Source organism: Thermobia domestica, chromosome 1 (assembly GCF_964235325.1).
Source record: "Thermobia domestica chromosome 1, izTheDome1.hap1.1, whole genome shotgun sequence".
NCBI lineage: Eukaryota > Metazoa > Arthropoda > Insecta > Zygentoma > Lepismatidae > Thermobia > Thermobia domestica.
The window spans coordinates 201,364,046-201,390,791 of NC_137454.1; the positions used below are offsets into that span (position 1 = coordinate 201,364,046).

The window sequence follows — 26,746 nt, forward strand, 5'->3', positions numbered from 1 at the left end:
CACGGGCTTGCGCAGCATTTGCACCTTTATCGAAACAAAATCGTAAAATGTAGCGCACTTTTGCGGCGGCCCCTTTTTACGTCTGATTACAAGAATTCCAACACTGTTTGCGCACCTACCTAGCTTCAACTATCAGCTGACGTTAGGCCTGACCCACTGCGACTGGCATACCTTGAGATTTTGGACACTAACGCCATCTTGTGCGCAAAAGGCTCACTACTTACATAAACTACCTGATACAGACACTTTAAATGATGGACGAAAGGCAAACGCATATGAGGCGTTCTGGGTAGTAAAAGCAAACTCGACGAAAATTACGTACGGTACAATCTGAATGATCAGAAATTACATTTGAAGTGTTCGAGTACTAATGCTAAACTGCTTTGTGGCAGCCATTTGTCGTGCCTTTTTGATAGTTCGTGGAAGTCTTTTCTCTTTCCTTTACAAAATACAGTTTCAAAGTAAATGAACGTCTATTTTGATAATTCAAAGTGCATTCTCAAGGAACAAGCCTTTGTTGAGTCCGCCTGTACTATTCAAAACGCCTCATACTTATTAAATACAGTATTTTTATATTGCAGAAATTATTATATGTAAATATTTTTAAAAAAAATAATAATACGTAGGTAATTATCTGCTGAACTGAAAAATAAGTCTTAATACAATCTATAATAGTTTTCGCCTCAAACTACACCTAAGTTGATCATTAGCCTGAAATGACCGTAGGTGAAGGCTAAGAGTCGTGTGTAGATTGTATGTAGGTAAGTGGACGAAGTACAACGACTTCTGTCGTAGATTTGTGCATTGTGTTCTTAGAACTTCATTATAAATGCTTATGATATATCCTTGTTTATGGATTACGATAAAACGAAGAAAACTACCCTCAGGTATGACAACTAATGAGACAAGAGAATTTCGGTTCATAGTGTGACTTCTGCGATGACTTCCTATTATACTATAGGGATCCAATATTGATCGGAAGTGCTAGACAGACCACTTTTACCCCTTACAACTTGTTAATTCTTAGTACGTATCGAAGTGAGTTTAGTTATAGCCACCTTTAGCAACCACTACAACATTTGCTTCAACTCTACGTACTGTTGTAGCGAGGTGCAATTAGGCAGTGTTGGTATTTTAATTAGAACTATTCGACGTTATTTCGTTAGCTTCGTTTGAGGTGTCTGGTAACTATTGGATGTGATTTTTCCAGCTTCTATCCCTTCCTGAATATACCAGTACAGTCAGAAGCAAACATTGATATCTTCACCTACGGGGCATTCCTGGTAGAAAGGAAAACACAACAAAGGCTTGTTTTTTCCCTTCTTAATTGTTCTCTGAAAGTTTGAAATACTCGTTTATTTATTCCTTTTAGGGAAAAACGAACAACATACAGGCACCAAAACTAAGTTGGTATTAGTACTTAGGACACGTCAAATGAGCATGGACAATTATTTTTCAAGCGTTCTAATTAGTGTAATGGTCTTTTTTGAGTTCGCCCTTACTAACCAGAACATCTCATCTGCTCTTAATAAATCCTTTCAAAATGCTCTTGAAATAGAATAAAATTTTAATAAAGTTAAACAACCTCAGTTTACAAGCAAAAAGTTGTCAAAACCGAGAGGTAGGAAACTAAAAATACGAGTACGTATTAATGCTATCAGATTGCAATAGGGTGAGCCTGTATGCAACAACTATTCTTCTTTCGCCTCTTTTCTCAAGCATTTAAGCAGTGTCCTTCAGCCATTTTTTCTTTTCTTTATCGTCATCCTTCTTTTACAAGTTCGCTTTTACTAGTTTAGTTTCCATGGAGTTTCTAATGCAATAACAAACACAAAATATTCAGTTAGTCTTTTATTAACCGTTTGTTGTCAAATTTTTGGTCCACACGGAGTTTCTTTTAAAGCACTTTTTAAACTATATTCCCTCCTATTCGTGTAACAACGAAATATTGCTGTTTTATGATGATATACTCTCATCATGCATCATAATAGCATCTGCTACTCCCAAACCTCTGATTACGTTTAAATAAGAATGGTTAATGATTATCATATACTAGGATTATATAATAATTATTAGTAATTACATCATATAAATAATGATAATTCACAATATTATTCACATTTGTAATAAATAACTCCTAAGACACATCTATGTCCTTAATATCTTTTTACAAAGTCATTCACCTAACGAATCATTTTACATAATTACACCTGAGCTTCAGTAAGACTTAATTACTAGAAACTGTTTTATACATACTAATACGTTCTTCTAACAATCTGCTAAACCTATGTACATGATTAGTGAAAAGTCACTATATATGTCGGTGGGCGAATTTAAGAAGCAATTTATATTATAAACCCATCTATGCTATTATACATTACAACTGCAGTTACCTTAAATTTAACATTAAGGTAAGTAATAAAGTAACAGCTGCTAGGTAATAAGTAAGTTCGACAATTTCCCTAGCATTACTCAGCTCGACTACCACTGTTTTTCTTGAAAAGAAATAGCCTAATTTAAATCCGTATACCTAGGTAAAACCAACATCAATATACATCTGTGTATAACTGCTTCCATAGCTCTAGTATTAAGTGTAGTTTTACATTAAAAAAAAAAAAAAAAAAAAAAAAAAAAAAAAAAAAAAAAATTGTATAATGTATATCAATTTCATTATAATATATAAGATAAAGCGCCAAGCTACCTCAGTTATTACAGTTCCTATATACATTACCTTAAATTACAACATTTGGCATGAGTATTAACAAATAAGTGTAAAAATGGGTTATTTTATATTCTGATATACTTCCTATTTTTTATACCCTTCCCACAATTATCATACATTGATGTATTCTAAAGTATTTGTTCGTTTCTTCCGTACGAGTGAACATTATCTCTTCACAGAATTGTAGAGTTCAATAATGTTTCGTGCTTGTAGCAAGAGTGGCATATCGATCATACTTCCTTTGTATACAAAAGCACCCTGAAAAAAAAAAAGAGAGATCATATTTCAAAAATCTCAAACTACATGGATCTGGGTGAGTAGTACCATAACATGTCCTTAATTGAAGATCATAAATATTATATATAAAGTCACATAGAGAGAATTCGTTGTTGATTTGGAATTTAGCGTCCTGTTCAGTACCAAAGCTAAATGTGGAATCCTGCTTCCTACTCATAACCATTTCGGTCGTTCCCCAATTAAAGTGTTCTGCTTATTCACATAATCTATGTAACCTCATATTTGGGTAATTTTAATTAACCGTTGTCTTTGCAAATGGAACTGTTTGAAGCAAAACGTTACTGATTTCTCTTTTTTTTTTTATTTTTTTTATTTTATTTTATTTTAATTTTTTTTTATGCAAGGCTGAAATACACTACGCTTTCTCGTGTCAGAAGTAATATCCGGAGAATCTGTATCTGGCAATTTTTCGAAGCTTAATAGGACAGCCATCAGACTTTAGAGGCACGTAGGAAGTTGAACGTGGGAAGACCCATAGAGGGGAGAGGACTTATCCAATCATAACTATGACCGGTTCCTACGGTTATAGAAGTATTAACTCTTTAAGGTGTTTTGGTTTATTATTTTCAAGTGTAGTATTACTGCCATACATGTCGACGCAATGCAAGAACACAAGCTTTGGTAAAGACTAAAGCAAAGGTGTGGTGCCAGTCGTTAACTGAAACACGGAATATGTGTTTTTCGTGATCAAGAAAACCTCAGGTTTGCGAACCTCAGTAACGGAATCAAATCAAATTATGGTGAAAAGATATTCTGTAGGGCCAAAAATTGTTTAACTACATGTTAACGGATTTTTTAAGTACTGGCTACATATAGTTGTTATTGCGCTGTTTACAAAATTAAATAGAAAGAAAAAGAGAATGTTTACAAGAATACTATTGTACTTTACACTTAGAACTTCTAATGAACGGTTATCCTAAAGATTCTTCGTATAATAATGCAATAGTATAAACAAACTATAGTTTTTTTAACCATTAATTCGTTTCACGAGTATTTTACTTTACTTTTCCAAAAGTCACAAAAAAAAAAAAAAAAAAAAGAAAAAGAAGAAGAAAAAATCAATATACAGACAAAAGTTAGTATAAAACGGAATGATGTTCTTCAGAAATCTATGATGAAATGATCATTTATCTATGGTCACAATTGTCTACTATTGTACGATCTATGCTACGATCTCCGACGCGAAAACAGTCTTTCGAGCTAGGAATTCCAAAAATCAAATTACAAGAAATCTCCAATTGAAGTCGTTTAAGCCAACATTTGTCACCGAGCTAATGAGAAGGTTAAAAAGTATGTGGCATATGGACGATTGCTTGATGTGTTTTAGACAATCCCGCAACGTGGAAAGCTGCTTTTTTTCTGACGAATGTGCAAATTACCGGAGTAGAAAGCCTGGCAATATTTGTTTCTGAAGCAAAGAAAGTCGGCACTATTACGAAGAACTGACGCACAAACCTCGCATCTGATGATCTTGGCCACGATCGAGTAAGCACTTCATAGGACCCCTTTTCTTCGACAACCCTGTTACAATCACTCATCATGTTAAAGCTTTCAACAAGGTTGTGCACCAATTCACTAACCATCACTGTCACAAAATACCTGAATGAAGTCTGAAGTTTTTCGTGATAAATTGTATAGGACGAGGATCGCAACTAATATCAAGAAATGTGTTTCCCAAGAGCGATACCTGAGAACCCAACAGTTGAAGGACATTGTTAAAGCAGCCTTTACAACAGTCACCTAGGCAATGCTTCATACATATCACACATGACATGGTTCCGTATCAATTTGTGCCACGCAAATGATGGTGTTCATACAGACCTAATAGAAAAGGAAAGCTAGTCAATTTTTCTCTTTAAATAATTACATATGTTGTATGCTTAGATATCGATTGTTGAAGAAATTGTAATAATAATAATAATAATAATAATAATAATAATAATAATAATAATACGAAAAAAACCTGAGTGACGAGAAAAGAACTAACTCCTTTAAAGTGTGCTGTTCCTATATGAACTTATTCATTGTGCAATATTGTCACGTAGTGAAATATTTATGAATGCCCCTTTCTGTCTTATAGTGAGCCCATCATCAAAATATTTAGCCATTATAAGCGTACATTATTGAGTGCTTGCATACCTTCTATATTCTAATATACATGTTATCTGGGAGTCAGGTGCCTCAGAGCTAGAATGCTTACCTCTTGTGCCAAGAGTTTTAGTTTCTATCGAGACTATGTGGTCTTACGTTCGGAAACACCATGTCTGTAATTTCTTGCTGCCACCCAATTAAACATTTTCTTCAAATTTTCTATCGCCATCTTTTGTTCTTTCTTTTACATTCCCTCTATTTTTCAGATGAGCGATAAATGCGAAATCCCAAACAGAATTTTGCGAAGTAATGATGCAACTTTACCTTTCCGAGTTTCTGATGTTCTTCGAAAGCTTGAATAAGACCTGAAGCCCAATCGACGGAGGATTTACTGGGTAAGAAGGCTTCCTGTACAACAGGCACTTGACCTGGATGGATCACTTGCTTCCCGGTATAACCCATTCTGGCACCCTCTTCTGACTGTTGTCTCAAACCTTCTAAATCTGGAAAGGGAAGAATAACAGGAAATAGGTTATCAAAAGTAGTTAACACAACAACTCAACGTTCTTAAAGAAAAAAGCAATAATAGATATTTATTATTCTTTGTTCTATTTCTTTTCCTATTAAAATATTTTTATTTTGGCGCGCAGAAATCATCATCATAAAATTTGTAACGCAAATTTCCCATTCCACCTCACAAATGAAAGAAAGCGTATGGTTTACTTATGACTTTTCTCAGAAACTCATATATTAGATTCTCAAAATATGAATTCGATTGTACTCAAAAGCTGCTTCAAATATTAAAAAGGAGTATATATATATATATATATATATTCTAACAATGACGAAACGAAGGACAGTTTCTACGAAGATGATGTATCTGACCAATTTCCACCATACTATATAAAAATTCTGTTAGGGGATTTCAATGCAAGGGTAGGATGAGAAAGATCTTCTCAAACTGATTATAGGGAACGAAAGTCTGCATATATGGAAAGTAATGATAACGACGTCACACTCGTGAACTTTGCAAATTTCAAAAACCTTACTGTAAAGAGTACAAAAAATTCACACATTAGGATATTCATACACTTGGATCTCACCAGATGGAAGAACACATAATCAAATTGATCTCGTTTTAGTAGATAGAAGGCAAAATGAAATGAAATCTTTCAGTTTTACGTCCCAAGGATATGACGGCTAGGCTAAAAGGAGACTGTAATGATGAGAAATGAACGAAATGGTGGAATAAAAAAGTGAGAGGAAACGGGAGAACCCCGAGGAACCCCCCCACACGGTGTTTGTCCATTACAAAGTTCACTTGGCGCGAGCTGGGGTCGAACCAGAGACCCAAGGCACCAGAGATGAACGCTCTACCACTGAGCCACTGCCGCCCCTTAGATAGATGACGTCTGGCATAACTGATTAGGATTAGGATTTTAGATTTCTGGGCTCTCGGCATCTAAGGCCATTTAGCCCGTCACGTTTTGAGGGATGACGTCCCTCGGCGAGCACACTATCCGGGAAAAGGGAAGGAAGTAAGCGGCCTGGGGCGTATAAGTCAGGTACCACCCCGGCATTTGCCTGGCGTGAACGAGAAAAACCCAGGAAAACCTCATTCAGGGTGGCTGGCCTGAGAAAACGTTTTTACACCTTTCGACCGAGTGTCCTCACCAGGAATCGAACCCGGGACCGGTCGCACCGAAGGCGAGAGCGTTAGCGACTACGCTATGCGGGACCACTCTGGCATAACTGACATTCGGTCGTTTAAGGAAACTATAATATTGATCACTACTTTGTAGCGATTATAAGGGAGATATTATCACTCAAGAAAGAAAGAAAATAATAATAATAATAATAATAATAATAATAATAATAATAATAATAATAATAATAATAATAATAATAATAATAATAATAATAATAATAAGCATCTGAAAATGGAGAGGTGAATACTAGATTGAACGTCGAATAGATTCTCGGTTTTAGGAGATTTGGAATGCATCAATGTTAAGAATACTTGGGTTAAAACTAGGGACAGCATTAAAATTTCAGCAAAAGGAAAAATAGTGCACACAGAAATACATAGAAATAAACAATGGCTTCACCAGGCTCTTTGAAAGAAATATGAATACAATACTCCGGTACTTCAATTAGTTATTTATTTCAGAAAGACCTACGGCTCAGTTACAAAAGATACAATGTAACACATTCTTACCGAATCTGGTGCACCGAAAAAGTTAGTTAATTAAAATGTGCTTAAATGAACCCCAAAGTAAAGTTCCAGTAAGAAAATAATTGTCCATGAGCTTTTATGTCGAGAGTAGCCTAAAACAAGGAGATGGGTTGTCACTGTTTTTACTTCATTTTGTTCTAGAAGACGCTATAAGGAAAATTTAGATAGCAACCAGGACGTAGAGCTAAATAGTACTCATCAAGTTTGACTTATGCTGATGATGTAAATCGGATAGGGGATGATATGAGGAAAAGTAAAGAAATGCAGATGTTTTATTAAATATCTGCAGGACATAAATTTAGAAATAAATGAATAGAACACTTAATATATACAAATTCACCGTGACCTTAATACTGCAAATTAGGGATACGTTAAAATATCAAATAATACTTTTGACGAAGTGGATACTTTCAAATATCTACGATCAACATTACCAGCCCGAAACCATAGCCACATATAAATTACATGTGGATTGAAAGCAAGGAATTCATGTTATTATTCAACACAAACGGCTTTGTTTTAGCGAATTCTATCGAAGAATTTGAAGCTTAAAAAATATAAAAGGATAACGCATTATAGTTGCGTAATACTTACTTTGAGGGAAGAACGCAGACTGAAAGTAGTTAAGAATAAATGAATTGAGTTGATTCTGAGTGAGATTAACGTCCCTTTCAGCAGCGAGGCTATATGAGACGGAACCTACAGATTAACGTAAAATCTGAACCACATGCGCTCCCGCCGGGAATGGAACCCGGGTCTCACACGCCAAAGGCGCGTACGCTAACAGCTTAGCCACGAAGGAGCTCTATTTAAGAATAAAGTCTTGAAGCGAATATTCGGATACAAGAAAGATGGAAATGGCGGAAACTTCATAACGAGAAACTGCATAATTTATACTGTTTACCTAATATTGTTAGATTCATTGCCTTTATGTAGAGCCGTTCTGACGTGTGATTAGTGCCATACTAAAAAGTTCAACTAACAAATGTTTCCTGCAGTAGTAAGGCCTTTAGTGTGACGCTAATCATACGTCAAAACGACTCTGCATAAGGCGGATTAAGTCTACGAGGCTTAGGTGGGCAGGTCATGCAGCCAGAATGGAAGAAAGTAGGAACGTTTTCAAAATTTTAACTAGAGACCCAACTGGAAAAATATCATTAGGAAGACTAGACACTGATGGGAGAAAAATATTGAGATGGATCTCGCAGAAATACGAATACAAAGTATAAACTGGATCCAGCTGGCTAAAGAAATATGTCAATGGAGAGCATGTGTGAATGCAGCATTGAACCTCTGGGTTCCATAGGCCATACACTTAGTTTTATAGGTATCTTTATATAACTTAGCATGAATTTATTATAGATGGGTATTATACGCAATCTCTTGTTATGAAGATATATTACATAATTTTAATCCCTGTGGAGAATCTGATTTCTTCATATTAAAGACGTCTGAGTATCTTTTAGCCTATCAGTGAAATATATGCAAGTCAATATCTGTCTAATGATGTAATAACTATTCAGTATGTTGTATCAATTCATTTAACTGTGTAGTTTTAAGTTTTCCATATATACAGGGTGACCGCGTGACTATGTTACAAAATTTAAAGGATGATTCCTGACACGGAAACAAGAAAAAAGTTCAAATAAACTTTTGTCCAACGTACATAATTTCGGAGCTACAAGGTGCCGAAAGCGTAGGAAAATGACATTCAAAGCTCTATAGCTCGACTATGGTGAACGATGAGCTAATGCGGCATGGTCACGTCAAAGACACCGAAGTTGCTGTATTCAAAAATGCTTAGGTCGAGATCGTGCATTCGTGCACAAGGGATTCCCCAAAGGAGCGTAGGGATTCCCGAATAATCTGTCAAGAAAGATGGGTCGAAAAGGATGCGGATGAATAGCTGTCCCAACTGCTAGCAATAATGCGCCTGTACTAAGTCGATATCTCGCACAAGCACAAAATGGCGAACAGTTTTATTCGTGCCATGTGTGGTTGCATAACGCGCACTAAATGATAGTGGGAAAATATGAAAGGAAAATGTGAATAAATTGGTATAAATGGTAAATACATGATAGTACACTGTTCTGTTCATTGTACGTATAGACGCGTTTAATAAAGGGAATAATCATGAAACGTACTAAAATGTTGTACAAACATTGTTTTCTTCTATGTAGTTTTGTCATTGAAAGCAAGTAAAACTAAGGGGAAAAACCGGGGGATGTGGGTGCTTTCTTCCAGGCAGAAATCTTATTTTATTTGATGATAGAGCCGAGGATACTTTTTACGAGAGGAAAATTTTTCCGTCATCCCATGTTAATGTGACCACTGCGAGAGAACAACAGTAAAATATCCGTTTCTTATCATTAGCCGTAATGTGCGTTACCCGAACATTGAAAAAGAACAAGGACAAACAATTTATCAGGACGTTTGTTTTAGTCGCTGCTTCCGATGTTTTGCAGGACTGATTCCGAGATTTTGTCTAGAATGCTTAACATGTCGTCATATTGTTATCGTTTAGAAGATATTTTGTTTTCACAGACGGTGTTATCACCTGAAGTACGCCACAGTTTGCAGGTCCGATCACAAGCATTTGTTCTTCCTTTTGTCGTAGAAAACAATCGAAGGTAAGGAAAGTATAAGACAACCCTACTAGAAGGCGTTGTGGAAGGTGGAAGGTCATTCTTCATGTGGTTTGTTCGTAGCGTACGAGTTCCTTAGTGCAGTTTGTGCTTTGCTTGTTCGAATGAGATCAAATGGACTATTCGATAGCAGAACTTGCGGACATGATATTTGTATACGGTCAAGCAAATGGCAACTGTCGAGAAGCTGATAGGTTATATCGACTGAAGTATCCACAAAGAAGATATCCAGCCCATACTATGTTTGCCAGACTTTTTCAACGCTTACGAAACACGGGGAATGTACAACCTCAATACTACGACCAAGGAAGACGAAGAACCACAAGGACTCCGGACTTTGAAGAACAAGTGCTTGATCGTTTCGCACAAGACCCAACAGTAAGTACCCGGAAAGTAGCACGTGAAAGGGGAGTAGCACAAGATACTGTTAGGAAAGTAGTACACGAGCAACAGTTACACCCCTATCATCCGCAGAGGGTTCTGGCCTTACGTCCAACTGACTTTCAACCTCGCGTTCGGTTTTGTGAGTGGTTTCTCCAACGCTCTGTAATTGATCCGCAGTTTGCTTCCTACGTGATTTTCACCGAAGAAGCTTGTTTTACGAAAGACGGGATATTTAATAGTCACAATAGTCATGTATGGGCAGACGAAAATCCTTATGGAATTGTGGAAACGGGCCACCAAGACCGATTCGCCATAAATATGTGGGCGGTTATTATCAGTGATCAGATAATAGGTCCATATTTACTACCGCCACGATTAACTGCACCAGTGTATACGAGATTCCTTCGAGACATACTTCCAGAATTATTAGAGGATGTCTCTCTCGGTATTCGTCAACGGATGTAGTTTCAACATGATGGCGCCCCAGCCCACTTTTCAGCTAGTGCTCAAGAATATTTGAATCAAACGTTTCGTGACAGATGGATTGGAAGAAGCGGTCCTTGTAATTGGCCTGCACGTTCCCCAGATTTGACTCGACTTGATTTTTTCTTGTGGGGTCATGTCAAAACACTTGTCTATGAAACGCCTATAGACAATGCAGAAGAACTATTAGCACGAATACTCGCTGCCTGTGATACTATAAGTACAACTCCTGGGTTATTACAGCGGATGCGTCAGAACTTACTGCGACGCTGTAACGCCTGTGTTGAAGTAGAGGGACGCCATGTCCATCATCTATTGTAGGATAATTGGGATAATTTGTCTCGTTTACAGGTAATTGATGATGTTCTTGGCTGCATTCAATCCTGCTGTAAAATGTTGATTGAAGACATTATTCCCATTCTTGTGACTATTCTTTTTAGGAAACAACCTCTTTTGCATTATGGTTGTTTCGCTCAGTTTTGTTTATTTGTGTTCAATGACAACAATACATGGAAGAAAGACTTTAATAGTGTGATCCTTTTACAACATTTTAGTACGTTTCATGACTATTACCTTTTATTAAAAGCGTCTGTTCAATGATAGGACAGCATAATATCATATACTTACCATTTGTACCAAATTATTCACATTTTCCTTTCATGTTTCCCACTCTTATTTAGTGCGCGTTATGCAACCACACATGGCACGTATAAAACTGTTCGCCATCTTATGCTTGTGCGAGATATCGATTTAGTACAGACACATTATTGCTAGCAGTTGGGACAACTATTCATCCGTATCCTTTTCGACCCATCTTTCTCGACAGGTTATCCGGGAATCCCTACGCTCCTTTGGGGAATCCCTTGTGCACGAATTGCACGATCTCGACCTAAGCATTTTTGAATACAGCAGCTTCGGTGTCTTTGACGTGACCATGCCGCATTAGCTCTATCATTCACCATAGTCGAGCTATAGAGCTTTGAATGTCATTTTCCCACGCTTTCGGCACCTTGTACGAAATTATGTACGTTGAACAAAAGTTTATTTGAACTTTTTTTCTTGCTTCCGTGTCAGGAATCATCCCTTAAATTTTGTAACATAGTCACGCGGTCACCCTGTGTATATATATATATATATATATATATATTTGAATCACGAGGGAAAAAACTCTTTGGATTTACTGAACTCCAATTCAAATAATTCAAAGACAACATACCTTTGTAATCAATGTATACTAAATCAATGGCTTGCAGACGGAAAGCTTTTGCAATCATCACAAGCCTCTGTCTGGCATACAAAATCTCCTGAGATGATTTTGTTCTTTCGGCACCTGGAAAAATGAATAAGCAATTAAATATCAAACTTTTAACACATATTTTTACTTATTACTTAAAACAAAAAGCTGAGGAAAATTTTTAAAAGGTATACAGAATTAAAAATTGCACTGAAAGGTACCATTGTAAAAACATATGCCTCGTACCTACTACATACGTTTTTAGTTTAACACTCAGATGAAACTTGTCTGATTCTATCTTCGGAGAAGGGAAAAATGATTAAAACTAAAAACACTAATGAGAAACAGGAATAAGGTACACAAGAGTGCTAGGATTTGTTACGAACACAAACATGTAACAGAACAAACGTTTTCAAGGCTCCCAGGAATAAACACAACTACATCTATCACTTGTGGCGGCTATATGCAAGTACGAGGTGATATTTTTTCTTTCTTTTGTTTCAAAATATTGAAGTAATGAAGTGAAAGCCATATTTTAATCAATCTGCCCGAATATTTTGTTTAATATTTAATACATAATTAAACAAAAACGTAGTTTTCTATTTTTGAATTTATCCTTTTCGTAACGAAGCGTCAATTAAGATTTTTGAGTTTTAAATGCTTTAAACAATTCGGTGTCGATATCTGAGACAATATTTACTAGGACAGACATGTTCAGAAAGTATAAGAGTCATATGTAGGAGATTTTCGATGAAAATCCGCATGTTACTCTTCTGCAACACCATCAACACAAATGTTCAAGTGTGGTATAGTACAGAACCACCAGATTCCTCTTTATTAGTTCCTTATGCACCTTTGTTTCGGCAATTATCTTTCTACGTACCGTCTTGCCGAACCTTTAGAGATAGTGCCATTAGCAATTACGCCCAACCCCACGACGCACCAGCACATTCTGACGTGGATGTCAGAAACTTCTTCAATCAAATATTCGCAAAGTGTTGAATTAGTCATGGTGGATCTGCTTGGCCACAATGTTCGCCCAACATAATTCTGTTGGATTGCTTTGGGTATACTGAAATGAAACATCTCGTGTACTAAACATTTATCGACTGCAACACCTGAGGACCTTGTTTTCCATTTCATTACAGAAATACTATGCAAATTTGACCAAGCAGCCAACAGCATATTCATGATGCCACCTGTGCACTGAGGCGAATGACAGACACTTTTAACATCGTGGCGTTCTTCATTTCGTCTCCCCCGTGAAGATAAGCAACTTAACAATACCATTTAAGGACGTATACAAAAGGGAGTAGCAGGGATCTACTGCCACGATAGTGCAGGGGAACGGGCTCGTTTTACACGTCTATCTTTACATATTTAAACAGTCTATGTTTTGTTCCTTTGTGGGTGCTTCCTAGTGCATTTCTGTAATACTGGTCTTTGCCACTACCCACCTCGAAAGTTCATATACCCAAGCTTTCCGACCTCCTTAACAGTCACATTCGACGTCTTATTATATAGCCAGTTTTGCTGCTTTCATACATATATCTACCCATGCGTTGTCAACAATATTTTGACCGCTAAGAGGGAGGTGGGGCACAGTGACTCACTGGCAGAGCGGTCGCCTCAGGGGTCTCAGGTGCGATCCCAGGTCAAGTGAGTTTGTAGTGGCCAACAGCGTGTTTGCGATTTTCTGAGGGGGTAGAGGGAAGGTTACTTCCACTTTTTCCCACATTTTCATTCGACTAATTCTTCCGTAATTATTAACTTTCATTATTCAAACTGTTTCCTTGCCAATAGATAATGATCATGGGACTCAAGATTTTAAATTTAATTTAATTTTATCAACTACACTCATCCCTGCTGTAGTTATGCAACCACACAACACGCCAAAAATCCTTTGCCATCTTAATTCTGTTCGAAATATTGATGTTCTGTCAACGAATTTTTGTTCTCTTTGGGTTCTCACTCCATACATTATGAATCGCATCCACTTTTCCAAACGGACTACCCAGGAATCTCTCACTTCCTTTGGGGAATCGCTTTAAAGAAGGTTACAAGTCTAACGATAACATGCAGCTCTAGCTCTGAGGCCAGTATTTATATACATCCAGTAAATACTGCCAGCATATATATCCAGTATAAGAATAAAATCCAGCAAATATTGCCTCGGGACCTCCTTGCTTCAGAGATATAGGCTGCTAAACTTTGGGAAAATAAGCTTTGAAGGTGTTTACAGGTATATATTTTCCCAAAGCTTAGCAGCCTATATCTCTGAAGTAAAGAGGTCCCGAGGCAATATTTACTGGATTTTATTCTTGTTTCTATGAGAAGATTCACTTCCCACGCGTTGTAAAAGATCTTTAGAAACACCCTGTATGGATGTTACGGATATACCTACCTATATCTGCACAGAAGTCATCAGATCCGAAAACTAAGGCTACTGGCAAAAAAGGATGATCTTGAGACAATTCCATCGCTTTTTTACAAATATTTGGAAGGTCCATGAATGCCCTCGCCGATTCTATGAATATTATCAAGTTGAATTTAGGAGAGTCATTTCGCTTCGCTACTTCTCGTTTCAATTTGTCTGAAAACTACAAATGCATATCAATCCAAAAGTGTCAACAATTACAAGGTAGAAATGTAAGTAGTTAACTGAAAAAAGTACATGTCCTTAATACAATTTATTTTGATCAATTACAATTTAAGATTTGTTTTCAAAGTACTCAAATCGAATTTTATACTACCAAATTGAAGAGCATTTAGTGCATTTTCACTTTTGCCAAATAGCAGTTAGAATTATCAAGAAGATACAAAGTGTCCAATGAAAGATATCCCCATTGTTTTCCCTTTTTTCTTTTCTTTCCTTTCTTTTAATCCTCTTAATAATGCGAAATGCAGTATAACGGAAATCCGAAAAATTGTACTCATCTACGAAAAACAGAGCATCTAAGACGCCAGTAGCGTAAATAGGGGAATTTGAAAGAGAAAAATTCACTTCTGACTTATTACCATCAATCATACTTAATAAAAGTTAAGACGAATAATTATTATATGAATAAGATATAGCAAACTTCAACAAAAAATCTATCTGCACACTACACACGACGCACAGTTTGCAACAGTAATCAGACTGATCACGCACGAAATTGCTGGGTTTTAATCGCTTATTCCTTATCATTTATTATCATATAGCGAGAGATAAATATCTAGGGACCGGCTCACTGTATATAGTTTAGCAGACTACATTTTATTTTACTTCCTACACACTATCACAGAGGATTACGATATTCAAATTAATAGTTTGACTTCCAATCGGGAAATCCATAGTCATAACCGAAATTTCTCCAGGGTTTTCACTCTCTACTTCATCAGGCGAATGTTGTAGTAACATTTTCAAATATAGGCCCCGGCCAAGTTTCTACTCAGTTTCCATAATAATATTTCGTATAAAGTGGTCTTACGTTTGTATTGAAATATCTTTTAAAAAAATGGATAAATCTCAAGTAAAAGCAGAGCACATAATACCTTGAAAATTACTTTAAAATTCCGAACTTTCACAAATACACAACGTTTCTCTATTTCAATTGCAGTAAATATCCGCTGGTAGAGGAATATGATACGTAAAACTCGCGCGCGCAAGAGAAGAGAGAGAGAGAGAGAGAGAGAGAGAGAGAGAGAGGAAAGAAAGTGGAAATGAGTGCACACACAAACGTGCACCACAATTAACCTGAATATATTAACTGTAACTCCTTGAAGCACAATGACGCATAGCTAACCACCACAAAAATGGCCGTAAGGCACGGTGCAACCATATTTCCTTTGCACGAAATAGTTTTTCTATTGCCTGTAGATATTCTACTGTCAATATACCAAACAACTACTACATATTATTTTCCTGGTGTAATAAAAGAAAATTTTCCTCAAAATTCGTTTAAAAAAAAAAAAAAGTTCGTTTCATGCATTGGTAACCTACGGAAGTCCCCCTCCTATCATACTTGAAAGAGTTAAGCTGTTTTTTTATTATTTTTTTAAATATTTATTTTATTTATTTAAGTGTTAGCTTCTATATACCACCTTTCCGCATTTTTCAAAATATTGGTACTAAAATAAAGAATATCACAATTTCCCTCTGCGTGCAAAACCAGAACTACAACAGTTTTTAGTTAGGCTACTCCATTTAAAAACAGTCTCGTAATCAGTTCGTTAATACAACAAAAGAATAAAAGAATATTCTTACCCATTCCAGATGTTCTGTGTTGTCAACTTTAGGTAGATGCAACGTGGGAGGAACATTTGCAGCGCTCACAATGGCAGCTAAATCATCTTCACAAAGTCCACTCTCCACGGAGTTTATTCTCACAGACCATTCAGGCCGAGCTTTCTTCACTTCACCTTTTTCAAGCAACGTACGTATGGTTTCTCGTGCAACGGACTGAAAATTAAAAGGATTTTCTTAAAAATGGTACAAGTTATTTTACATTTAGGTTTAAAACTTAACACCTGCAGCCTAATCGAGGCTTGGCTTCCAAAGGTAATCGATCTTAGACTTTATATATTAAAGAAAGTGGGGTAAGATTTCATTTTTTCCTGACTTTTCCAGGTTTGTAGAACACATTTTCCAGACTGAATTTCTTGAGTTTCCAGTGTATATTTTAGCTTCTAATATTAAGAAATCTTTGTTAGCTAAAAGTTGTATATAAAAAAAAAGAAAGAAAAAGTTACACAGAAAAGCCCACCACAACATCCACCCTCTGCCTTTCTGTGTATTTTATTATAAATTCTTTACATAAGCACAAAAAAATTAATAACAGAAGGTTACATGATGTATTTTGATGACATACACAGAACCCAGCATACAACACACTGTAACTAACAAACAGTTGTGACAAGTTTTCATTGCGTTACGGAAAAGATTTTCTCAAGGTGGCAATTTCTACGTTGATAACTTCTGTTTCCAGATCAGCGATGCGTTTACGCTCACGCTTTTTTTAACCAACTGTATTTTCTTCGGCGCGCTTACTCCCATGAAGCACGAAGAGATTGGAATAAATCTGGATAAGCCATAAAGCCATATAATATAAGCCATTAAAAGTTGCTTTAAATTTGCTAAGATCGTCTTCGCAGTAAAATGGCCAAGAAACAAAAAAATCACATATGTAACAGATACTTAGTTAATCTTGTTATCCAAAAATCGAATAAGTACATCCATTTGTCTTCGCTGAATTACGTTATTTTGAGACCCATCGAAAGAAACAACTACATTTGGAAGTTCCTTAAGAATTTCAAGTAACTAAGACTTAAAATATGGCGCAAAGTCATACACAACATCATAGATAACTTCGTTCTCCCCAGTGGAAACTTCTAAGTTATTTCACTATCAGGAAAGAACGTTGAAATGTCCCATCCAAACTAGTGCATGGATTAATGAAACATGTTCCATAACCACTTCACTGCCCATATGATTTCAGCGCATGCTACTTCTTTGGTAACATAATCAGACATACTGCTTAGTTCCTAATACTCCTCAAATTTCATGTGAAATTTTCTTTCTTTCGCAATCACTGGATTTACTGGTAGATGACGATGCTTTTAGCATTGTTACGAACTGTGATATCACTATTTGCTTTTGTTATCTGTCATCTTTCTACGTTTAGCACTTTTTGAATGACTTATCACAGTTATTGACCCATGTTACTTAGTTCAAATGTTTCTTGGCATAAAACACAACGCGCTTTATATGGACTATTAGGGACTTCCTTTAACCACTTACTCTATTAAGGATACGGTCTGGACTCCACCTACTCAATACTGAAAATAGTTTTCTTCGACATTTTCTACGTTTAATCGGAAAATACAATTAAATAATATCAAAAACCAAATCAAATATTAATATTCTAAAGACAATATATAAATCTAACAAAAAGAGAATGACATTAGAAGAAAAAGAAAATTAATAAAATAGCTTATAATAACTTTTGCAGCTCAACTTACATATGAATAGTCCGTTTGCAAAATCAGCTCATTGCATTTGCTAATACGAGTCATTTTCGGCATGCGTTTAAACAAATTTTGAAAGGAAAATGTACAAATCATACTGACAGCTGGCGTATCAACAATTTTTAGGATAGTTAGATTTTGCTATCTTAAACAGCTCTATCAGTTTTGCTACTTAATATAGCAAGTGTGTTAGATCACTATCTTAAACTGACAATTTCATCTGGATCTATTGTGGTAGGCGGAGGAAACGAACCAATCAATGAAAATGTGCCATGTCATTTTCTAAGTAGGTAGCACATTCAAATTACTTTTAGACTGTAGTGTAAGAATACCAAACTTAATGCAATGTTTTTATATTGCAGAAAAATACAGCTGTTATTTTTAAAATATGTACTATTACATATGCAATAATTAGTTACTGAATTATAAGTGCGAATATTACAACCTCCAACACTTCTTACTTCAAAATACACCTGAGGCTCTTTGTTACCCAAATTTCAATGGAACCGACGATGGCCAATATAGACAAGTTTCACTTCATATTCAGTTTCGTTAGTGAATGTACAGATGAGTATTTCCATTACATTGGAATACCGAAGACTTATTTTATTTTATATTATTCTTAGAAAAGGTCCCACGGTAAAACGCAGAAAAATAATCAACTTTTCTTTTACACATCTTTTGATTTCTAAATGAAATGTATTCACATATGACGGTCGAAATGGATCAGAAAAATTGGAGGAACATTGGCTGCCTTATAATACATAAGTAAATGTACTAACCTTTTTGTTAATGGCTACCCCGTCTTCACAGTCCATCACAATGCAATCCACGTCCAAGGAAATTCCTTTGCTCAGCTTACGTTCATCATCCCCTGGGACATACATCATAGCCCGACGAGGAGTGTAATGCCTTACCTGCATATTTAAATGACACAAATATTACATACCATTCTTTAACTAGTGCTTTACAATACAATATAACGTACATAATAATCCTCAACTATAAAAAACTTCATATTTCACTAAAATATTTTAGTCTGCGCCAGCCATGATGTCTTCAGTAGTAAGATAAAATCGTAAAGAAGTTAATTAATACTAACAAATACGTAAGTGACAACAGGAGACTCAAGTAAAACATAAACAAACGAAGTAAACAAATTACCTTAGAAATGGTTTCATTAATATGTCTTCAAATTGCGCTCTAACTTTCAATTATTGTTTTTAAAAAATTCTTTTCTTCTCGCTATTTAGAAAAAATCTTTTAACTCTTATATTTCTTCTTAAAAATGGAAATTGATCGCAAAGATATTTCCTTGTATATTGTACTGATTGTCTGCGTTTCTTACTAGAATAATGTTAACAGTATTTCATTAAATATTAACTTCATTAAATACTTTACTATCTATCTTAAGTAACTAGCAACTTTAGACGTTTCAACATCATTAAACGGCTAATACAGATGATAGAAAAGACAGACAGATGATTTTTATCATTTTACTTTGACGATGCATTTTACAGTATTCACACCTAAAAAGGAAATAGTGCGATATAAAATCAGTTATTTTTCTCTACTTATCAATGTAATATGCTAGGGTTATCGTACTTTACTTACATGTTGACACATACTTTGCCTGTGTGTGGCACATATCTTGGGAAATCTGTGGCGCAAATGACATATTAATCTCGAAGACAGCATGTTGATCTGAAAAAAAAAAAAAAAAAAAAAAAAAAAAAAAAAAAAAAAAAAAAAAAAAAAAAAAACCTATAACAAGTACTTAGGAGGCTTCACTATAATAATAATAATAATAATAATAATATTACATAGTCCATATCAAGTCCGGCAGTGGGGTTATCTGATAGTCTCATACGTTATTGAATTTAACATATGTTAAAATTCAGGACAAAGTAAGAAATCTTTTTTTTTTTTTTGTTTGTTTGTTTTGTTTTGTCCAAAAAAATCCTGGCTCCAAAAATGGCATAATTTCTCACATGCGATTTTTGGCAAAACCTTAAAATGCTCTATCTCCGAAAGGGTTCAAGATATTTTGTTGTTTCTTGTTATTTGAAAAATAATTTACTGATTCAAATTATATCCTCCGTTTGGAGACAGGTGTTTAAGTTCTCGTGCTGCAGTCTTCTGATTTTATTTATTTATTTATTTATTTAATAAAAAAATGCCGATCCATTCTTATTTCTTATTATTGATCACTACCTTACAGCATCCATTGCAAAAAGATACATGGTGGACAAAATAAGAAATGTTAGGTCTGCTAAAGGTGTTTTGGAAAACCAGATCCATATTATGATCATCTTGTGAATGAAGCACATGTTCACACTGCACAGTCATCTTATTTGTAAAATAAATGGAACTGTTCTCGCCAGAGCACCAACAAAAAAAGACAGTATCATTATAACAGTTGCAAGAGAGAAAAATGTGAAAGTGAAAAGATACATGACCTGCAGTATTAGAGAAATTTTCGCGATATATAAGAAGGAACATTCAGTATGCCACATTGGAAGATCAAAATTTTATGCACTACGATCTAAGTGGGGGTTCCAAATCCATCTAAAGATGTCTTATTTATGTGTGTATTGTGACAATTTTGAATTTTGCATTGTAACTTGAAAACGTGACATATGACGCCTTGTTTGGACCTGTAAAGTCTTAGTAGTTTGCGATGTATAACGAGAGACCTGTTTGTTTCAGGAATGTGGTCATTGCCTTGGAAAGTGGGCACTCGCCTTACAGTCACCTGGTCTGTAATGATTCTTCTGAGGTTATTCATGCAATATGGGAGGAAAATAAACTCATTACGAAAACTGTTACCATTGAAACCTTCATTGAAGAACTTGGAAAATGGACAAGTGAAAGAAGTAACACACTAACACCTGAAAAAATTGCAGAAGGAATATGCAGAGGCCGAACAACTATGCTTAGTGCTTCACTATGATTTTGCTAAGAACTAGTCTGTGATTCGGTCATAAGATATACAAAGGTATCATTGGAATAATGGTCAAGTTTCAATTTTTTACAAGAGTCACATATTTTATAAATAAGACTACAAGTGTTGTTGTTGCAAGTAATGACAGAAAACATGACTCGGCGCATGCATTGCTGGTAATACATAAAATTCTTGAACAGTTGCAATCACAGGCAGAAAAGATCAGTATTGCTGCTCTTAGCAAGTTCAAAAATTGTTAACAACTGTTTGAATTAATTGACGAAGTCGTTTGTGCCAATGGAGTGGGTATACAGTGATACACTAGTCATCGGAATGGGCCTCGCAATGGTGTAGGGAGCCAGCTGATGCACAACACTACAAAACATAATCTTTCCAGCCCAAGTCCAGCATCAACTCAGAATGCAAAGGATTTTACAAGAGTGGTGAAGTCATATCAACCCTCATCCTGTTGCCCAAAGAAGAAACTGAAGAATTATATAGCAGCAAATAGAAGAGTCTCTCTGAAAGGAGTTTGGAGGTCACGTGTGGACTCACAGTGATGAGAGAACTTATACTCCACGAACTTTGAATTACAAGAAAGAATAAACTTCACTTGTCCAACCAAGATCTCAGAAGCAGCAAAAGAATATTCAGATCCACAACCTGCAAAGAGGGATGTTTGTGGCCTGTTTGTATGACTGTCACTAGTGGCTTGCAGAGGTTATAGATGTCAGTTGTGGCTAAATAAAATCATCGTGCACTTGCTACCACATGGACCAACTGCTGTATATATATATTTCCATCTGCAAGATAACAACACCATCACTAGCGCTCACTTCCAGTTCGTCATGTTCTAAAGACCGTGGGTGCCTCAGTTCCTACTGATTCAACAGGAAGGTATCCCTCAATAAGAAAAGAAGGTACTAATGCAGTTTAATACATTTTTAGTTCATGAATTGAACTGAATTGCTAACTTCAGTTCTAAGCAGAGTGCACATTTCTCATATGCTTGGAACCTGTAATATGTTTGAAAGCTCAGACTGTTACCTATCTCCACTTAGAATTAAAATGTCATATCAAATAAGGCTACATTTTGATTTCATGAGACCAATATGTGAGAATGTGGTAACGGTAACTGGTTTAATGTATGGTAAAAATTTCCAGTTGTTTATAAATCCTATTCAACTCAAAAAATGAAAGATCTCCTTTTCAGGGAACTTTATGATATCGGAAAAAAAAAAATCTTTTGGCATTGGCATTTTAAAAATATATATATACAAGGCTACAGCAGACTATTTCCAGACAGAGAATACCATTTGAATCGGTAAACTATTGTCTTTCAAATAAAATACGATATGACAAAATATCTTGAACCGTTCCAGAGTTAGAGAATTTTAATATTTTCCTGTAAATCGCACGTGAAAAATGGCGCCATCTCTGTCGGCCTGTATCTCGGCCCAGAAGTTTTTGGACTTTAAAAAAAAAATCTTACTTTGTCCTGAATTTTAAATCTATTAAATTCAATAACATCTTTCACTATCAAGGTAAGAGTTTTTCTTTGCCTGCCTAAGTTGATCTGGGTTATGCCCTTTCATTAATTATCCCTCTCATTTTGCTTAAAGGGTATATTCGTCGAATGTTATTATTATTTAAAGAGCTATTGTTAGAGGGATTGCGACATAATGGTTAGATCTTGGTTTTTATAAAGTTTCTTGTATGCTTTTCAGAATTCGGGGAATGTAGTGTTTCTTGGTGTAATTTTTCTGCTATTATTTTAAACATCGAATTTTGAAGTTTTGTTTAATTTACAATTATGCCAAGAGAGGAAGTTGGCATGGTTCTAAATTTATCAGCACTTTTAACAATAGATTTAGATATAAGAAAAATTACAACTGGAACCACCAAGATTTCTAATCAATTCGATTCCTGACAACTGGTTCTTCGAAATATTTAAGGAACTGCTCCGAGGAATCAGTTCCTTACAATCGAATCAATGAATAAAATGACTAAAGTGAAATTCTGCGAACATACTTATATGGAACACATTTCCAATAGGCAGCACCTATTACAGCAAAACTTCAAGATTTTTTTTTTTAAAAAAGATATGCATTCATAGATACGTGTTTTCTCTCATTTTGTAAAGATGCAGTTTATGGTCGCATAAGAAACTTTCTTTTTAACGTTTATCATTATAAATCATTCATAAACATCGTTCCCTAAAGCCTTACATACGACGGGTTGCTGAAAGGTTCGCAGAGCCCAACCCAGGAATGCAGGTAGAATGATGAAACTGTATAGTTTTAAGAACCATATTTCTGTATGTGCAAATACAAATTTTCATATCAATAATGCAATTATTATTGTTTTTCAGGCCTCTGACGCGACCATTTGTGCCCAACCAGCGAATCCTAGCAACATCGAGATCAGAGCTGTCATCAAATTTTTGTTCCAAGGAAAGTCACCAAAGAAAATTCATGAGGAAATCTGTGAAACACTATGAGACTCTCCTCCATCATATATAGTGGTAGAAAAGTGGGTGGCACATTTAAACATGCCAATTGCTCAACAGATGATGCTCCACGTACCTACCACGTACCTCCAAAGACCTACAACAGTGACTGTCCCCAAATCGTAGATGAAGTTCATAACATTATTCTTGAAAATCGCACAATCTCAGCAAAATATGTGGAAGAGATTGTGGAGATTTCTCCTGAACACGTTGGTAGCATGATTCATAACCATCTGGATATTGGAAAATTGATTTCCCAAAAATCTGTCCGCAGATTAAAAGTGCGAAAGAGGAGGGCATTAATAGAAGTTATCTATTTCGACAAAATGACGATCAATTTCTGTCAGGAGTCAGGAATAACCACGAACAAAACAGTTATGCTACTACGATCCTAAAACGAAAAAACAGTGAATGAAGTGGCGGCAATTAGGTTCCCATCACCCCAAGACGTTCAAGAGACAATAGTTGGCTGAAAAAGTGTTTGCAACATTCTTCTGGGACAATGATGAAGTCGTACTCATAGATTTATCTGCCGAAGGGTCAGACATTAAATGCAGAGCATTGCGAGACAAATCGAATAAAGGAATTGTTCTATCACGACAATGCTCCTGTCCATCGAGCATTGGCAAACAACTGACAGTGCATAATCTACGGTTTCAATGTCTAATCATTCTGTTTATTCCCTAGATCTAGCTCCATCATACTATTACTTATTCTTCAAATTCAAACAACACTTAAAGGATGTCTTCAGATTTTCTGGAAAAATTGGAGCACTATGCAAGGAAGTGTACTTTGGAGGAGTTTGTATAATAACTAAACTTTCATCATTCCACGCGCACTCCTTCTGAGTCGGACACAAACTTTTCAGCCCCCCTTCCCGCAATCTTCAAAGTTTTAAAAAGGCATAGATAAGGTTTAGAGAATCCTTCACCTGATGTGTATTCAACGACATTGTGTGTACGCGCATCTTTACTTTAGAGTGTAACAACCAAAATTTCAGACGACCGCCCTAACCTTCTGTGATACTTGCCTATCTCTTCCCCTGAACTACAAAGTCCATCTCTAAAAGAATTGCCTCCTCCAGGCATAACTAGTAAAAGTGCTAAGTTACCAACAGAACAAGAACTTTCAATCCATTAAGATTTTTACAGAAGATATTTATGATAATGTTTATTGTAAGCTGGGTTCTCCATAAAACTAGAGAAAATAAAATTTTGTGGTGACGAGTTGACTTTCCAGTAGAACACATTCTTCCCTATCACTTTCATGTCATTTCGAGAAGACATAGCCTTGGTTGGAGCTTTGCGACTCTTTCCAATATTGGGGTTATAATAGACCTAGTCCCATGGTTTAAAGTGGAACCAAAGTTCAGATTCCAAAATCCTCCCACCGCGAATCGAACCCAGGACCCCGTATACCAAACGCCGTCGCCTTAACCACTCGACAAGCGGGGAGGGCACCCTCAACTATTTGCATTACAGTTCAGTTTAACGCTTCCTTCAACACTGATGTTATGTAAGATGTGGACCTAGTGCTTAACGTGGAATCTGAACCACATGAGCTCCAGTCGGGGGTAGCACTCAGGTTTCCCCTGATGAATACGCGTATGCTAACCATATAACCACCCTCAACTTTTGTCCTAGGGACAATTCTCGAAGTAACTCCCCTCAGCTTCGACTGTATTCATGGTGTAGTTTTACTATACGGATCCATAGATTTATAAAATCTACAGAAGAAATTTGTAATAATATCTTAATAGAGTATTGAATAAGTAATGAAAATAAGGTGTGCACTTCTGGGATGCGTATTTAAGTGGAAATATAGAAATTAAAGTCAAACCTGAAATGCAGGTAATCTTCCATAAGCTAATTACAGACTAATTTGTAGTATGTGAAATGTTTATCATAAATTACAACAATTATTGTATTTGAATACTTTTCTAGCAATCGAAGCAGTTTGTACTTTTACGTCTGACACGGATTTGTACATAAAGAAAACGTGAAAATAAGTTTAACATTGTACAGAAACATCCACCTTGATTCAACCATAATGTACAGTGTATAAACTAATTCAACGTCAATCACGGTATACGAAAAGCAAGTGTTAAGAAGCGGAACCATGATATCCTGCTGATATACTAGGTGTACACTGCAAGATTATAAAGTGTGCGCATCTGGAAAGTGAGAGAAATTGCGGTGTTAAAGGTAGTGCAAGTCTGTAATTACGACATTTTATGTTGAGAACAGAACCCAACAAACCCCAGCGGGGCTTCTAACCCACTCCTACCACTACTACTTCTACTACTACTACTACCCGTTTCAGCTACTACTTATACTGTGGATCTGTATAGTAATATTGCACATTGTTTGGTGTTCTGCAGAAGTTAGTTAAAGTAAACCTGCAAAAAGAATGCAAGAGCATACCTCGAAAATGAGTGCTGAAGGTACAAAAAGTGACATCAGAGAGAAAGAAGGGATATAGTATACATGAAGCTGCATCAGTTCCCGATTGAGCAGGACGCTCATACTTTTAGAGATTATTCATTGAGTATGTACGAACTTACAAAGGGGGTAACAAAGCGACTTTTATTTACTTATCGACTGATACGTACCTGTACTTTATATCTGCATGTGTAGTGCCCTTGTACTTTATCTATGACTGTGTGTATGTAAGGGAATTTAACGCATATAGCATGTCTTGTGCACATGGATACTTCTTACTATTGCACTACGTAGAAAATTTATGGTATTTCATGTAGAAGTGGTGATAGAACACAGAAGAAACGCAAATCAGGGGGTTCTCATGTATACTATTACCGAAAGAAATGTTTTTTTAAATGAATTTCTGCGTAGATCCGTATAGTAAAACTGCGCCGTCATATTTATAGTGTCTCTAAGCATAACCTGCACCGAAAGAATAAACAACTCATTCAAGAATTTTAATTTCTGAGCTTATTTTTTAGAGATGTTCTTAAACTTAACCTCTATGTCGATTTTACCATAAATGACACTTACTTTACGTAGTATTGTTCAAAGTAAATTATAATTTAGCTATTCTATATATTAGCTACTTTAATTTTACTGCAAGTTTTTCTATTCACTTCACTTCATAGTTGCCAAGTCAATATAGATAATAATCACCACTTGCAAAAATTACCAATTGAACGGTAAATACTAAGCGCCGATTGCAAGTTAT

The 26,746-nt window shown here is 35.8% G+C and overlaps 1 protein-coding gene across 3 annotated transcripts; it reads right to left on the reverse strand.

Moving 5' to 3' along the window:
- Positions 1 to 1,838: 1,838 nt before the first annotated feature.
- LOC145692829 (citramalyl-CoA lyase, mitochondrial-like) lies at positions 1,839 to 26,706 on the reverse strand. Of its 3 annotated transcripts, none has more exons than XM_081768331.1 (8): positions 26,566 to 26,706; positions 19,713 to 19,802; positions 18,881 to 19,015; positions 16,339 to 16,533; positions 14,497 to 14,692; positions 12,075 to 12,188; positions 5,435 to 5,613; positions 1,839 to 2,980 (listed from the first exon to the last, which is right to left on the reverse strand). In XM_081768331.1, the coding sequence occupies exons 2-8, from the start codon at positions 19,794 to 19,796 to the stop codon at positions 2,888 to 2,890; spliced, it is 996 nt and encodes a 331-aa protein (XP_081624457.1). In that variant the 5' UTR covers positions 19,797 to 19,802; positions 26,566 to 26,706; the 3' UTR covers positions 1,839 to 2,887. The 3 variants fall into 3 exon arrangements, with proteins under 3 accessions (XP_081624457.1, XP_081624465.1, XP_081624472.1); XM_081768339.1 differs by having other exon boundaries at positions 19,727 to 19,802; positions 26,566 to 26,606; XM_081768346.1 differs by lacking the exon at positions 19,713 to 19,802 and having other exon boundaries at positions 26,566 to 26,663.
- Positions 26,707 to 26,746: the final 40 nt, after the last annotated feature.

What these genes read in the sequence shown, in the direction of transcription:
- LOC145692829 (XM_081768331.1), bottom strand. Translation starts at nt 19,796, where the DNA reads ATGCTGTCTTCGAGATTAATATGTCATTTGCGCCACAGATTTCCCAAG. An exon ending in GGGTAGCCATTAACAAAAAG is followed by an intron (nt 16,534 to 18,880) that starts GTTAGTACATTT and finishes TTTAATTTTCAG; the next exon opens with TCCGTTGCACGAGAAACCAT. An exon ending in TGACTTCTGTGCAGATATAG is followed by an intron (nt 12,189 to 14,496) that starts GTAGGTATATCC and finishes TCATTTTTCCAG; the next exon opens with GTGCCGAAAGAACAAAATCA.